We start from the raw sequence: 15,743 nt of genomic DNA, 5'->3' as shown, positions 1-15,743 counted from the left end.
AGGTAGATGTTCTAACTCCCTTGTAATTGCATCTAGAATTCTTCTTGTTGTGAAGCCATGTAGCTGCTAAAAGAAAAAAAACTATAGTGGGACAATTTATAGCCCTGAGGATTTGTCTACAACAAAAAATCCACCTGGGTGATATGCTGGCCTTGCAAACTTAATGCCCATCTACATGCAAACATGGTGCAGAACATGGAACAAGATGCAGCAAGACATCAAATCTAGTGTCAGGCTTTGTGTTATAAAAGGATGTTTGTCCTACACTTTCCACACTGCCTCAAGTGCATACGTATTTGCAAAGAAAGTTCATTAGTCTGGTTAATAATTGACAGCTTTCCCAATATCTCCGTCCTCTTTAATAACCCACACACACACATATATAAATATAACAATGGAAGGAGTTTTATGGGACGTTTCACGATGCCTTCACAGTTCTGCCAGCAAGAAAGAAGGCAAAGAGGAGAACAGTGTTCCAAGGGGATTGAGGAAGCGAAGAGAAGAAGAGAAGGAGGCCTTTGCGTCGGCCAACTCCCAGAAATGTAAGAAATGAAGAGCCTCCTAGACCTGTATTGCAGCGATTGGAGGCTCCCCCACCCACTCACTCCTGTTTCCAAGAGGAAAGGAGGCAAGAAAAACCACAGCGTCCTTATAGGTACAGCTGAGCACCTGCCACCAGGTATGAACGGCACGTGAAGAACAAGAAGGAATCTGGAGAAGTCAACCCGGGCACATTCCAAACATAGTAAATCTTTAGACTGCGGGCATCTGTCCAACTGTATACACACACCATAAACGCTAGGAAAGGTGGAGCGAAGTAGAAAGAGAGGAAGGACACACACTAGATGGATGGACTCCATTGAGGAGGTCACAGGTATGAATCTGCAAGAACTAAAGGACACTAGTAGTGGCTGGGAGTCCTGGAGATTTCTCATCCACAGGGTCGCCATGAGTCGAGATCAACTCGAGGGTGGTTAACAACAACAACTACAGACATACACACACCTACTTTAGTCTAGCTACCTAAAAGAGCCTGTGCAATGTAGTGTTTACGCTGGCATCCTAACCCTGGTGAGACTAGGGACGCATCTGCACTGCGGAAATAATGAACGTTGACACCGCTTTGATTGTTATGGCTCCATTTGATGGAAGGTTAACATTTGTAGTTTGTTGTGGCACCAAAGCACCTTGACAGAGAAGGCTAAATATCCCACAAAACTACAAACCCCACCACTCCGTAGCATTGAGCCATGGAAGTGAAAGCAGTGTCGAACTGCATCAGTTCTGCGGTGCAGATTAGATCTTTGTTGTTGTGTGCCTCCAAGTCATTTTTGACTTACGACAACCCTGTCATAGGTTTTTATTGACATGTTTCTTCAGAGGAGTTTGCCGTTGTTATCCTCTGAGGCTGAGAAAGTGTGACTTGCCACCCAAAAGTGGTTTGTAAATCAGAGAGATGAGCAACACCAGGTGCAACTAGCAAACTTTGGATAGAGCTTAGACTAAACATCCCAGTCTCCACAGATAAGAGTTACTCTTAATTAATTGCTTCTAATTAACTCACTTCAAATTAATTGTGTTTGGCAATAATCAGGGCTTAACCAATTATCAGTGTAATGAGAGATAGCATCACTCCTTTTGTGGTGTTATTGTCACCATGTTGAAGTTACTTTTATAATTACAGGATGCCCAACCTCATTACGCATGTTTGGCACCGTAGTCTAGCAGCTTGTCACAATCTGGTTTTTGTGTCTTTCAAAGCAACTTAAAAAACATTTTAATATCATTTTAGTTACTGTTGAACAATAAGGAAGCAAAAAAGTTGCTTTTTAAAATGCTTTTTTTAAGTGCACGAGGGACTAAACACTTTGGTGGGCCTTGGGAACTTAACTGCAACTAATTCCTTTTTAGGCCCCATTCACACTATGAAATAACCGGGTTTGGAAACCAGGTTACTTCCCAGTCATTCAGATTCGTACCAATTGTACTCGGTGCAGTTTGTGGGGAAGGGGCAACTGAAAAGCCCATTTAAACCGGTGCATTTGGCACCAGATACCTCCATTTTGATCCGGAACAGTGACAGATGGGAACTTCAGACCAGATTAAAATGCCACAGAAAGATTTGTTGCCTTAAAACGTAGTGGAAATGGTGAGTCGATTTTGAATCAATTCACAGATGCGAATCTCTCTGTGCAAAAAATAAAACACAAGTGTGACTGGCCCCTTAAAAAAGTAACTTTCTCAAACTCTAAACTACTGGCGCCTTTTATTTGCCCTCCTGGACCCTTTTCTCCAGTCTTCAGGTCGCAAAGGAGGAATCTCAGGGCGAGAGAACTATCTTACAGATGGAATATAAATTCAGTTAAATAAATGAATGAATCTCCAAACCCTTGTCAGAATCCAGGATCTCAACCATGGAAGCACTGAAGTTGCTGGATCTAAATGATTAATTCACTTGTTTAGACAAAATGAAAACCGACGACAGACGTCCAAATGCAAACAATGAAATCCAGCCAGAGTTTAACCAACCTTGCTCCAGCCGTGGGCCCTATTCTGCTATTCTAAATTGTCTTTGCAGGCTATTGTGTAGCAAGTCCTGTAGTTCCTCTATTAAGCCCAGTGTGAGCTCATCCTTTCATGCAGCGCTTTGTTTCCAGGACCAGAACAACAGGCACAGAGTACCTCTTTCGTTGTCTCACTTGTTTGAAATGTCTCCTTTCCATCCCTGTCCGCTTTGGTCTCCATTCTTCCTTACGCACACAAACAGATCTATGAACTCAGGATGCATCCTGCAAGAAAAGTGGGTACCAAAGCATCCTCCTTCCTCAAAAATCAACATTGGATGCAAAGGATCAGGAAGTTGGTCACACTTGCCACCTTTTGCATAGGAAAAATCATCCAAATATCAAATTTAAACCAAGAGAAAAGAAAAATGAAACTATAAACAACAAAGGCTACATACACCTTTTGGATGTTCTTTGTTTTCTCACTTTTCTAATCAGCAAATACCCAAATTTAGCAAGTGCCATGAACCCCAGCAAGAGCCAGTCTGGAGAACTGGTTTGAGTGTTGACTACAGACCAGGGTTTGAATCCTCCGTCAGCCTTGGATTCCCATTGAGTGATTCTGAGCAAGTGACACTCTCTCAGCCTCAGAGGCAGGCAAAGGCAACCTCTCCAAACATATCTTGCCAAGCAAACCCCATGATAGAGTCTTCATAAGTCAGGAAAAAACTGAAGCCATACAACAGCAGCAGCAAGAGATATGAAGCCCCAGAAAATCCTATGAAGTATAGAATCATGGAATTATAGAATTGAAAGAGACCCCAAGGGCCATCCAGTCCAACCCCATTCTGCCATGCAGGAACTCACAAAGCACTCCTATCAGATGGCCATCCAGCCTTTGCTTAAAAACCTCCAAAGAAGGAGACTCCACTGTATATATATATATTCCAGTCGAACAGCACTTACTGTCAGGAAGGTTTTTCTATTTAGGTGGAATCGCTTTTCCTGCAGTTTGCATCCATTGCTCCATGTCCCATTCTCTGGAGCAGCAGAAAACAAGTTTGCTCCCTCCTCAATGTGAGGTCCCTTCAAATGCTTAAACAGGGCTATCATATCACCTCTTAACTGTCTCTTCTCCAGGCTAAACATCCCCAGCTCCAGGGACGTAGCCGGGGGGGGGGGTTCTTGGGGTCCGGACTGCCCCCCTTCCGTTAGATAAAATGAATGGTGCGTGCTGCCGTGCCGCCATTATAATGGTGGCACTTAGTCTGGGCCCCCCTTCCCAAAATCCTGGCTACATCCCTGCCAGCTCCCTAAGTCATTCCTCATAGGGCATGGTTTCCAGACCCTTCACCGTTTTGGTCACCCTCCTCTGGACATGCTCCAGCTGCTCAAAGTAATCTCTATGTACATCAAGTGCCTGGTTCTAGGGCTGACGTTGCATCTTCCTTTAATTAGTTATGCAGCGTGGCCTTAAGTAAGAGGACTCAGAAGTACGCTGCATGGCATCAAATCTGAATTGCTGTCTAGCTGCTAGAGTCTCCTGACTGAGCTCAGTACTGCAACCTTAGCAAGTACAATATGTTCATGGTAGTCTGGAATATCAGCATGCAAAGGGATCTTCTAGCACCTCTGAGATCAACTGAGCAAAAGGCGCTCTATAGCCGAAGCATTTGAGGATGGGGCCTTGTTTTGAATGTGAATCCAAAAAAATTCATTGCACACCATCATTAGGAAGGGGAAACATCCTCCCATTAGTGCCACAATGGTACCCGCAGTGGTATTTATTCCATGGGTTCAAGGAATGGGGAGAATATTTGCTTTTGATCTCTATATTGGTTGAGAACACATCCTTTTTGCATTTTAAAAAAATTCTTTATGTAAACCTTGCATCCTTTCTTGTGGATCTTTCTAGTCTTAAATCCCTTTGAGATGGCTTTTGTGATGGTAAGCCATGCTTAAGTTGAATGAGTCAGATAATAACTGTGAGAAGGGAGATGCTCCAGGCTTATAAAGCAAAGAAAGCATTATCCAACTGGAATTGCTGAAAGGCTGGGGGAAAATGTGCCGCATTTGAGTCTGAACTCAGAACAACAATTTTCACCTACTTTGCAGGACTGTTGTAAGATCAGACAGGAGATTGAGACTTGCTCAAAGCAAGCCAATGCCAATACACAGCTATGTGGAAATCTTTTGCCATGCCTAAGGTGGCTCCTTTGCCACATCCAAAGTGTGCAGGCCAACCACCAGAACATCATGACAGCAATAAAACAACAAAATGTTACTATTCAACCTCATGTTAACCAGGACAGGTGGAATTCGTCACTGTCAAAGTTTTAAACAATTTCCCATAATTCAAGTACTTGCCATGCAAATTGTATTGCGGGTTATTTGGGTTAATTTTTGTCCCAAATATTTGGGTAATTGGTTTAATTTTTGTCCGTGCATCATTCTTTTTTTTTAAGATGGCAAGGGACTATGATGCTGCAAAGCAGAAATGGCATGCTTTCGTGGTCAGTAGATTGGTTCCTGTTGTTGAAAAATATTAACAAACAAACAAACAAGCTTCATTTATATACCGCTTCATACCGCCTAAGTGGTTTACAACTGTAAGCTAATTTGCCTCCAACAATCTGGGGACTCATTTTAGCTCCCTCCTCGGAAGGATGCAAGCCTGAGTCAAGCTTGAGCCCTTTTGCTGGTCTTGAACTCGCAACCTTATGGTTTTGAGTAAGTGGCTGCAGTACAGGCATTTAACCACTGCGCCACCGGGGCTCATATTAGGATTCACTGGGATCAAAAATAACAGAAGCCTGTATTAAACCTCAACCCTTCCATGCCCCAGAGACATTGGGATTATTACCAAGATGGAAAATATCCTATAATTCACTTAGGATGCATCTGCACTGCAGGGGGGAAAATCCAGTTTGACACCACTTTAATGGCCTGGCTCAATGCTCTGGAATTCTAGGAATTGTAGTTTTGCATGACATTTAGCCTTCTATGACAGAGAGCTCTGGAGCCACAACAAACAACCACTCCCAGAATTCCATAGCACTGAGCCAAGGCAGTTAAAGTGGTGTCAACCTGGATTAGTTCTGCAGTGCAGATGCAGCCTGCTTTAAAAGTATCCTGTTGCGTTATGGTTAATTCGCTGATGCCTAAAGACGATGAGCAAACCTTCTTATCGGAGAGGCATCGATGATGCAAACCCAGCTGCTGCATGTTAACATGACTATTGTTTTTCTAAAAAAGCAAAGAAGAGGTGGCTGTTCACCTTCTTCCCATCCTTCCATTGAGGTTTTTGTATCAACACAAAGCAGGCTGAAAACAAACTTAAGGGCTTGTTTCATCTTGTCATAGACACAATGCATTATGAGCCTGTGTGCGGAAGGGGTGGGTGCAGATGTTGCAATGAGTTTGACAGAAAGAACTTGAGCTTAAATAACAATAATAATAACAACATGTTAGGAAAAAAAACTGACCAGTATGTCCTCCCAGCTTTCAGCTCCAAGCGACATCAGGCTAGTCATCATCATTCAACCTGATCTCCCTCACAGGCTTGTTGTGAGAGTAAAGGGGGGGAAAGGAGACCTGTGCACATTGCCTCGAGATCACTCAAAGTCGGGATACATATCCTTCAACTCTCTCGATTTGGCTGGGACAGTTTTGGTTAATCCTCTGCCGTCCCACTCTTTCAGCTGCTTCTAAAACACCCCGGTTTCTCCAGCCTCCTCCCACTTTCCCTCTTTGTCCTGGTTCTGCAAAATGAATTCAAAGTGCAAAAAAGACTATGGCATCACTAATATTTGATTCTGTCGCAGAAGGACAGAGCTGTTGTTCTGAGCCGAAACTCAAATGCAGCATATTTTTTTCAGCCTTCCAGATCTCTTAAAGCCCCTTCGCCCTGCAGTGATACACTATTATTCTACAGATTCCCCAAAAAACTGCTTTCAAAACACAAAAGTAGTTGAATTACTAAACAGTTATTAAAGAGGGAGAAGAGACAAGTTAGTAGAGGTTGCAGCAGTTTGCTTTTGCTTTAGCCAACTGGGAAGGGCAGGATTGAGTTCATTAACTCAACTACTTTTGCGTTTTGGATGCGGTTTTTCAGGGACTCTATGGAATAATAGTGTATAGTTGTGTAGGGTGAAGGGGCTTTAAGTCTCAGTGACCTTGCTTGTTGGTCAGTCAATGTCCTTCTTTTGTTGCAGGTAGGCCAGGGGAGCTATCAAAAGTCAACTTGCTTCTTGATAGTGGCATACATGCTTATCTTTTAAACTTGGAGCCAGGGACAGGGGCAATGGCACAGTGTGTTAACACTTCATGCTATGCCATGCTATGCGTTTTCTTACATGTTGGCTACTGTGCTCTCTCAAGATGGTATCTACTGTATTCAGAATAAGTATACTCCACAGTTGAGATCCAGCAAAGGTTTGAGTGTTGGACTTTGGAGGCCAAGGTTTGAATCCCCGCTGAGCCATGAAACTCACTGGGTGACCTTAAACAAGTCACACACTCTCAGCCTCAGAGGATGGCAATGGCAGACCTCCTCGGAAGAAACTTGGCAAGAAAACCTCATGATAGGTTCACTTTAGGGCCTCCATACGGCAGAAATGACTTCAAGATACACACCGACAACATACACCACATTTACTGTATACATATTTGCCCTATTTACATGGCCACTCATGAAAAGATCTTCTACAGAACTGTCATATTGGAAGTGGCGTATAATAAAACAAAGCAACATTGCATTTTAAAAAGAAATGGTTTAAAATGGGCCATCGGTCTGAGCTGTTTGGTCTATCGTTCCTCCATTATTTTTGCCATTTACCATAGTTCCCTCCTCATCCATCTGAACTTTAGGGCGAACCCAAACAGTTATAGCTGCCAGCATTTTGTAAGTTCTTTTGCATCCTTTTCCTGTGCTTTGTCCTTTGCATCCTTGGTTATGTGCCCCAAAGTTTTACCCTCAACTTATCCATGAGCCATATCCGATTCCATAATTTTGGCCCCAAAATCTGCCCTCAACTTATACATGAGATTGACTTATAGTCAAGTATATATGGTGCGGATGGTGCGGATGATGATGATGGTGGACTACATCTCTTTCACAGTACACAGTTTTAGCACTTTGATGCCACTTTAGCTGCCATGGCTCCTTCCTATGGAAATGCCATAGGAATTTAATTTGGAAACTCCATAGGATATTTGTCATATAGTTCCAAGAACGAAATGACAAATACTAGCATCCCATAATGGAATGGACTGGCTGCATCCTCACTGTAGAAAGAATCCAGTTTGACATTGGTTTAACTGCCATGTCTCAATGCTATGGAATTCAGAGAATTGTAATTTGTTGTGGCACCAGAGCTCTCCGACAGAGAAGGACAAATATCTCACAAAAATACCATTCCCAGTATGCCATAGCATTGAGCCATGGCTGCTAAAGTGCTTTCAAACTGCATTAATTCTTCAGTGCGGATGCAAGTAAATACATAATGGATTGCTAATGTAGCCACTAAGCACCACCACCATGTCCTCCTTCAAAACAACAACTGGCTGAGAAGGAAAAGGTGACATTAATTTCTTCGGTCTCCAACTACAGTCCAAGAATTCGCACTTGGCATCCGACACAACAGTCCTGGGCAGGTTTCGCTTCATTTTTTCCTCCTATGAGCAACCCTCTTTGGAATTATTATTTTCCCCCCTCTTGTTTTTAATGGCTGAGCCCCATTAAATTACAGCTTTGTTTGCAACCAGATTATTTGCAGGTTGAAAATACAGGGTGCATTACAGCACTTCCTGCCAACCGTCTCCTCTTCAAGGAGAGGAAAACCAGATGAGTGATAGGCATTTGCTCCCAAACATCCTTCAGTGGTGATCTTTCAACAACATATAACAATTCAAGTTGCCCAAAGGTAAAAAGCAACCGCCTACTAAACAACAGCATGGTGCAGTGGACTAAGACTCTGGAGACCAGTTGGTTCCCAGTTTGGCCATGAAACCCACTGGTGACATTGGGTTAGTCGCACTCTCTCAGCTGCAGGGGAAGCCAATGGAAATCTTCCTCTGAACAAATCTTGCCAAGCAAACCCCATGGCTTTAGAGTCACCATAAGTCGGAAATGACTTGAAAGCACACAACAACAACAACAACCACCACCACAACAACAACTAACAAATGCTCTTATTGCTGAAAATATAGGAGTTCCAACATCATCAAATTACATGAGCGGACAAACTATGAGAGTATCTGCATTACACAGTTATTACAATGTGATCGCAGACTTCAACTGCCTCAGTTCCATCCGATGAAATCCTAGGATTTGTAGTTTGGGAAGGACCTTGCCATTCTTGCTTAGAGAGCTCTAATATTGTAGTTCACACACAAAGAGGCTATATGAAAGAGGGAGAGAACCAGCATTCAATATGCTGTTTTATGTATTTGCCATTCAAATTGGAAATGCAGAAGAAAGATGGTCTCGCATCACACCTGTAGGATCCAATGCCAGTTTTATTTTTAGATGGGGCAGATTTGGGAGGAAGAGAGAGAATCATTTATTTTAAAAGGATGTTGAAGTCGTGTCATAAAGATGCCATCTCCTGCAGTACTGACATCTTTAAAATCTCTCTAGCACTTCTGATCTGCCTTCCTGTATCATTTGCCTCACTCAGAGCCTTAGGAAGAGCAGCCTTTTCATGGACTTAATCTGGAAGCGCTGGGTGCATAACAGAACCTGGACCTGTTCCAGTTTCCCTTTCTTGCTACAGTGAGTCATTTAGAAAAATGAATGGCAATTTGCCTATAAAATTTAAGTGTCTTTTCCATCCCCAGCAATATTTTGGATGCACATGTGTGCATGTGTCACACAGTGCTCTTTTCCAACTGTGGCACATTTATTAATGCCATGACGGTGGAGCAAACATGTCACAGAATCGATAACAAGGTTGCCTTTAACTAACCCAAGACACCCAAATGAAGCTGGTAATGTTTCCTCTCTCCATCATAACTTGACTTCGATGGCAGCAAAAGTATGACCTGCTTCATTTCAGTGCGACTGGCACAGGAGCAAGGCCAGGAAGAAAGCTGCAACCTTAACAACCCATTTAGACAAACTGTGTTTGGAATTATGGGGAGGGGGCAACACAAACAATTTCTGTTATTTCTGCATTTAGCATTAAGCAGAAAGCGGGACTGGATTGCCTTGAGGTGAATTCCAAGTGCTCTGCAATCCTGTACGTTTTCTCACTTGTGAAACCAAAATAAAGTAGGAATGGAAGCAATAACAAATGTGTATACAGAACACAACTTGGGAAAGTCCAAAAGGGAGTTGTTTGCACTGTAATTCCCAGAATTCCCTAGCCATCTTGGCTATTGGTGATGCAGTTCAGCTGTAGTCCAAGCAAGTCACTTGACCCAGCTCCAATCTGGGCACAGAGATATGAAAAACCCATCCATTCATGGATTGTATGGAAAAACCCATCCATTCATGCTCCTATCCCATTCCTCCTGATGACTTTTGGGGCTTGTTTTGTTAGATGCTAGGTGTTTGGTAAGGACTTCTTTGGACACCACCTATCATTATTAAAGGCCTTTATAATACTTGCTTTTAAATGGCTTTAAGTCACCGAGAGCTGTCCTGAGAGGATGTTTTCACCTGAAACCCCAAATTATTTAAAGTACATACATAGGTTTTTAAAGAAATGCATCATCACAAGCAAACATGCTGGCAGGATGCATCCAGTCCACACACCCCTTTCATAACTACAGGGACAGACAAATATTCAACAGGTAGCCATGTTAATCCAAAAAACAGGATCTTGTAGCACCTTTGAGACCAACTGAAAGAAAGAAGCTGGTAGCATAAGCTTTCATGGACTTGAGTTTCCTTCCTTGCAAGAGGTCATGCTACCACCTTCTTTCTTTCAGTTGGTCTCAAAGGTGCTACAAGATTCCTTTGCGTATATTGAACAGGTAGATGGTTTCCCAGCATGGAAACACAAAACTGTACCTCTTGAACCGTTCCCAAATACACAACCATATTGTGGAAGAGAAGGAGAGATGGCAATCTTTGGTAGCTGTCCTGTGCCCTTAGTGGTAAGGGAGATAAAACTATACACCTGGATTGTGCCAAATAGATGATCATTCCAATGCAACATCCAAATACAAAAGACAGTGATCCTTCCAAGACAAAATGAAACTCCAAAACAGGGACGTAGCCAGGATTTTGGGAAGGGGGGGGGGTCCAGACTAAGTGCCATCATTATAATGGGGCTTGAGTGCGGCAGTGCGGCGGCACACACCATTCATTTTATCTAACGGAAGGGGGGGTCCAGACCCCAAGAACCCCCCTCCTTGGCTACGTCCCTGTCCAAAATGATTTGGTATACAAAGTTCGTCCTGATTTTCTCCAAATCTGTCATCTTACCCATTCAAGCAATATCCAACCCTCTACACAACCACTCTGTGAAAATGGGAATAGCGGGATGTTCCCAGCATCATTTTGTTTCCATGCTGCAATGCTGCTTCACCTCTTGAGGACCCACTGCCTCCAGATTAAAACCACCCTAAGCACCGCCATTCTTGTCTTAAGTTTGGAAACCAAGCAGGGCCAAAACTTGCACATGCATTTGAAGGCTGGCCTATGGAAATCCCTGGCATCCTGGGAGGAGGAAGCATGTCACACCAAACTTGCCCTGGCCAAGATTTCAGATGGTTTGTTCTGAATTAACAACAGAACTAATGAACAACAGAAGTATATTGGTAACAAATGCATTGAGAGAAGAAGTTCAGCTCCAAGTCTCTCCACCCTCTGGCTGCGTTTCCATAACAAATGCTCTGGAACAAGGGAGAACACAGTGCCCACATGGAGCATGCAATCTTGGCTCAGCTTTACAGGATTCCCTAGACAATGAAAGTTGGGGAAAGGAGGGGAGGAGGAATCCTTCAAGTTTCCAGAAAATCTGCATGCTCTGTTCCAAAGGCCGATGCACAAAGTTTCCAAATGGCCATTGGAAGGAACGGGGCCGAAGTGGCACGCAGCTTCTCTGGAGGCACATTACAGCAAATGAAGAACTCTTCTCCCTTGCTTGTATGGAAATTTGGAGTCTGCCTCTGGAGTGAAAAGATTAGATTATGCAAACAGGGCTCAAGTTCTCCTAAAGCACTGGGACTTGACCCTTCGTGGAAGGTTTACCCAGTGCCCTGAAAGACGTATTTGCCCACAGTGCCAGCTGGGAGAGGGGTCAGACAGTCAGATGCAAAGAAAGGTGGACCAGTCTCCTGCACCTTGACAAGTACATTTCTGGAAATGGTTTGGCAGGCAAGAGACATCGGTTGAAATTCGCTTTTGCACAACTGTTAAAGCAACCTTATCCCCATCTGCATCCAGCTGCCCCAACTATGGATCAGAATAGTAAGGAAGTTTAGAATTCATCTGAAGCAACACGGGTTGTTTCTATTTTAATTAAGACGCATCGAGACATGTTCTTTGGAAGAAGTAGTAGATCAGGTGCGCATGCCAATATTAGAGTCAGGAGGAGGAGTAAAAAAAAAACAGAGAAAGAGGGTGATGAAGCCACACCCGGAGAGATTAAATTCTGGAATGTGCCAACAACAACCTCAAACAAACTAGACTGAAGAGGGAAATTAAAAGGGTGTTATCATGTTCGCATTTCCCTGGCTGGTAGCACTGTTGCGCACAGCATAATGCAATCCTAGCAAGACAGGATGCAAAACAAGAGGAATCCAGAGCGCACTCTGTCACCTGTGCGAACGCAATAACCTGGTTTAGTGAAGAAGTTTCCTTTTTGGACTATACCTCCCAGAATCCCCCACGATCCTTGGTCATTGTGGCTGCGGGGTTCTGGGAGTTGTAATCCCCAAAGGGAACTTTCCCAAGTTCTGAAAATCATGCGTCAGACAGTACATTCAAGCATATAGAAAATGTCTTTCACACACCTGTCGATAACCCTAGACTGCCAATGTGTAGAGAGCTCCTGTAGCACCTTTGAGACTCACGGAAAGAAAGAAGTTGGCAGCATGAGCATTTATTGAAATGTATTGTAACCCACCTTGATCCATATGGAGAGGCGAGATATTATTATTATTATTATTATTATTATTATTAGCTTTCCTAGACTTCAGTCTACTTCCTCAGATGCATATAGGCTGAAGTCTAGGAAAGCTCCTGCTGCCAACTTCTTTCTTTCAGTCTCAAAGGTGCTACAAGATGTCTCTATATACCGATCCTACAGACTAACCAGCTATATCTTTGGATCCTAGGCCACCAAGTTTAAGAGAAAGTGGCATGGATTTTGTGGACAGTCACTACTGAAGACAAAAATTGCTCCTAGTCCTAATTTTTATTAATGCTATATGTAAAAATTAACCAAGTAAAGCTTTCTTCATCTTTCTAGGTAAAGGTAGCTTTCAGTTTCTCTGTTCTCGGACTGCCCTAAAACATAGAAATTATCACTGTGATAACATGGTTATAGAGTTTGTCTGGGACTTGGGGAAATCCAAATTCAATTTCTCAGCCAGCAACAAAATTCACTAGATGAACCTGGGCCAGCCACTCACTCGTACCCTCTTTAGGCTGCCTCTGCACTCCAAAAGTAATCCAGTTTGACACCACTTCAGCTGCATTGACTCAGTGCTATGGAATTCAGGGAAATGGACATCATGGCACCAGAGATCTCTGACAGAGAAGGCTAAACACAACTACAGTCCTCAGGATTCCATAGGATGGAGCCATGGCAGTTACAGTGGTATCAAACTGGATTATTTCTGCAGTGTGGATGCAGCCGTAATCTAACCTACTTCACAAGTTTGTTCTCAGGATAAAGCACTGTGGGGAGGATTAAGAGAGCCCTTTTGCACATTGGAAGAAATATAGCGCATAAACTAAACGGAGCAACAATAGCAACAACCTTGCTTCAAAACAAGGTTTAGTCTTGGACCACAAAGACTGGTAGCAGAGAACATGTGAAGAAGAGTATTTTGAAGGATGAATGCAAAAGTGAAGCAGTAAAGATGTTTAACTTTTTAGCACGCTTGAACCCAAACGCATAGGATTGTTCAAATGAAATAAAGCAGCACCAGGGGGATCCTGGTAACTATAGTCTGAAAAAAGGTAATTTCCCTAAATGTTATAGAAATAGTTCAGATATCCTGGTACGCACCTGTGCCCAGGTCTAAGAAACAGGATTCAAAACTCCACAGCCACACAGCTATGATTTATTCCACCTGTCAATATGTAGAGAGACCTTGTAGCACTTTTGAGATTAACTGAAAGAAGTTGGCAGCATGAGCTTTCCTAGACTTCAGTCCACTTCCTCAGATGTACATAGGCTGAAGTCTAGGAAAGCTCATGCTGCCCAAAGTCTTTCTTTCAGAGTCTCAAAGGTGATACAAGATCTCTCTACATACTGATTCTACAGACTAACACGGCTATATCTTTAAATTCTACCTGTCAGGTATGGTTTATTCTACCTGTTTGGTAGGATTTACTCTACCTGTCAGGTGTGGTTTATTCTACCTGGTCCTACCCACAACCAGCCTAACCAGGGACTGGATTTTACTCCACCAACAGTGCCTTACACAAAGAACAAGACTCACCTCTTCTTCTGGACGGTTGGGCTGTATTTCCCTTTGTTTCTTTTCTTGAACAGCGAATGCATAATGATAACCCCAGGGAGACTCGGCCGTTGCAGGTGAAAAATCTGGTTTCAGTGGGAGTCCAGGGAATCAGGTGCCAAGGGTTGTTGCAACTCCTCTCTCTCCCTTGGCAAAAGGATGGTGCCTCTGTCTCTTTCTTTCCCTCTTGTTGCTAGAGCAGGTTTCAAAAAGTGGCTGAATGGAGAGGAGTCAGAGCGAGCAACTGGCAGCTGCCTCAAGTCTTGTGTCTCTGCAGCACTGCTGCCAAAGAGGTGTGCGCTTCCCAGGCCAAGCTCCCTTGCAGCTACCTCCCATAGGGAGGTGGTGCTTAACAACACAACCTACCGCACATGTCATGCATGGCTCACAGGCGGAGCTCCTCTAACCCATCGTTTCCTCCTTGGCCTTTTACTGGGAGCAGAGGTTGCAAGGGGAATGTGTGCGCCTCTCTCTGGCTATATCAGTACATCTTTTCTGCCACTAGTTGGATCAGAGTGGTCAGCTTCGGTTTTGTGGCGATGCTCAAAATGTGACTTTTAAGAGCAGCCCAACAGGCAGAAATCAATCAGGTGAAATTTTCCAAGCTATGATCACAGGACAGGTAAAGGTCCCATGCTAAAGTCATTGGTCTCGGGCTGCTGTTAAAAGCTGCAGCAGCCAACAGAAGCAAAGAAAGGAGCAACTTGGTGTGGGATGCTATATTAGGTTGCTAGGTCCTGAACAAGCTCCTGCAACTGTGATTTTAGTGTAGGGTTTGTTGCTGTTGATGTGAATTGGCCTTGAGTTGACCACAACCCTCTGGATGAGACATCTCCAAGACCCACTATCTCCACTTTTCCTTAGGTCCTGTAAATTCAGGACTGTGACCTCCCTGATTCACCATCTGGCATCCGGGTCTTCGTCTCTTTCTACTGCCTTCCGCCTTTCCTAGGATTATTGTTTTTTCCAATGAGCCATGCCTTCTCATGATGTGGCCAAAGTTTGACCGCCTCAATTTGATCATCTTGGCTTCCTGGGCAATTTCAGGTTTGATCTGGTCTAGGACCCATTCCTTTGTCTTTTTGGCTCTCCATGGCATCCTCAGTATTTAGAGAAATCCTGTGGCACCATTGAGACTAACTGAAAGAAAGAAGTTGGCAGCATGAGGTTTGTGGACTCAGAGGAAGTAAACTGAAGCCTACGAAAGCTCATGCTGCCAACTTCTTTCAGTGAGTCTCAAAGGTGCTACAAGATCTCTCCACATACTGATTTTACAAACTAACACGGCTACATCATGGTATCCTCAGCACTCTTCTCTAGCACTACATCTGAAATGAGTTTATTTTCTTCCTATCCGTGTTCTTCGCTGTCCAGCTCTTTCATCCGTACACCATGATGGGGAATGTAATGGCTTGGACAATTATGACTTTAGTGCACTGTTGTACAGTCAGCCCTCTTTTCTCACGGACTGGAGGGCTGCGGTCTTGATAATTCATGGAGGGTTGACCTCCATTATTTTTAATGGGGCATGGTCCCATGGCACGCACCCTGCGCATGCTCATTGGCACACCATTCAAGCCTATGGGCTTTCATATC

General features: G+C 43.6%; 1 protein-coding gene across 1 annotated transcript in view; it reads right to left on the bottom strand.

The window, feature by feature from the left end:
• Nucleotides 1-14,415, bottom strand: part of PPL (periplakin) — a 48,528-nt gene extending 34,113 nt beyond the window's left edge. Inside the window, exon 1 of the mRNA XM_042437684.1 lies at nucleotides 14,130-14,415. Coding sequence (XP_042293618.1) covers nucleotides 14,130-14,191 — 62 coding nt within the window. The 5' untranslated portion in view covers nucleotides 14,192-14,415. The remainder of the gene's footprint in view (nucleotides 1-14,129) is intronic.
• Nucleotides 14,416-15,743: the final 1,328 nt, after the last annotated feature.

The sequence above is a fragment of the Sceloporus undulatus genome, chromosome 8 (genome assembly GCF_019175285.1).
Source record: "Sceloporus undulatus isolate JIND9_A2432 ecotype Alabama chromosome 8, SceUnd_v1.1, whole genome shotgun sequence".
Taxonomy (NCBI): domain Eukaryota; kingdom Metazoa; phylum Chordata; class Lepidosauria; order Squamata; family Phrynosomatidae; genus Sceloporus; species Sceloporus undulatus.
This window is presented reverse-complemented; position numbering and strand designations above follow the sequence as displayed.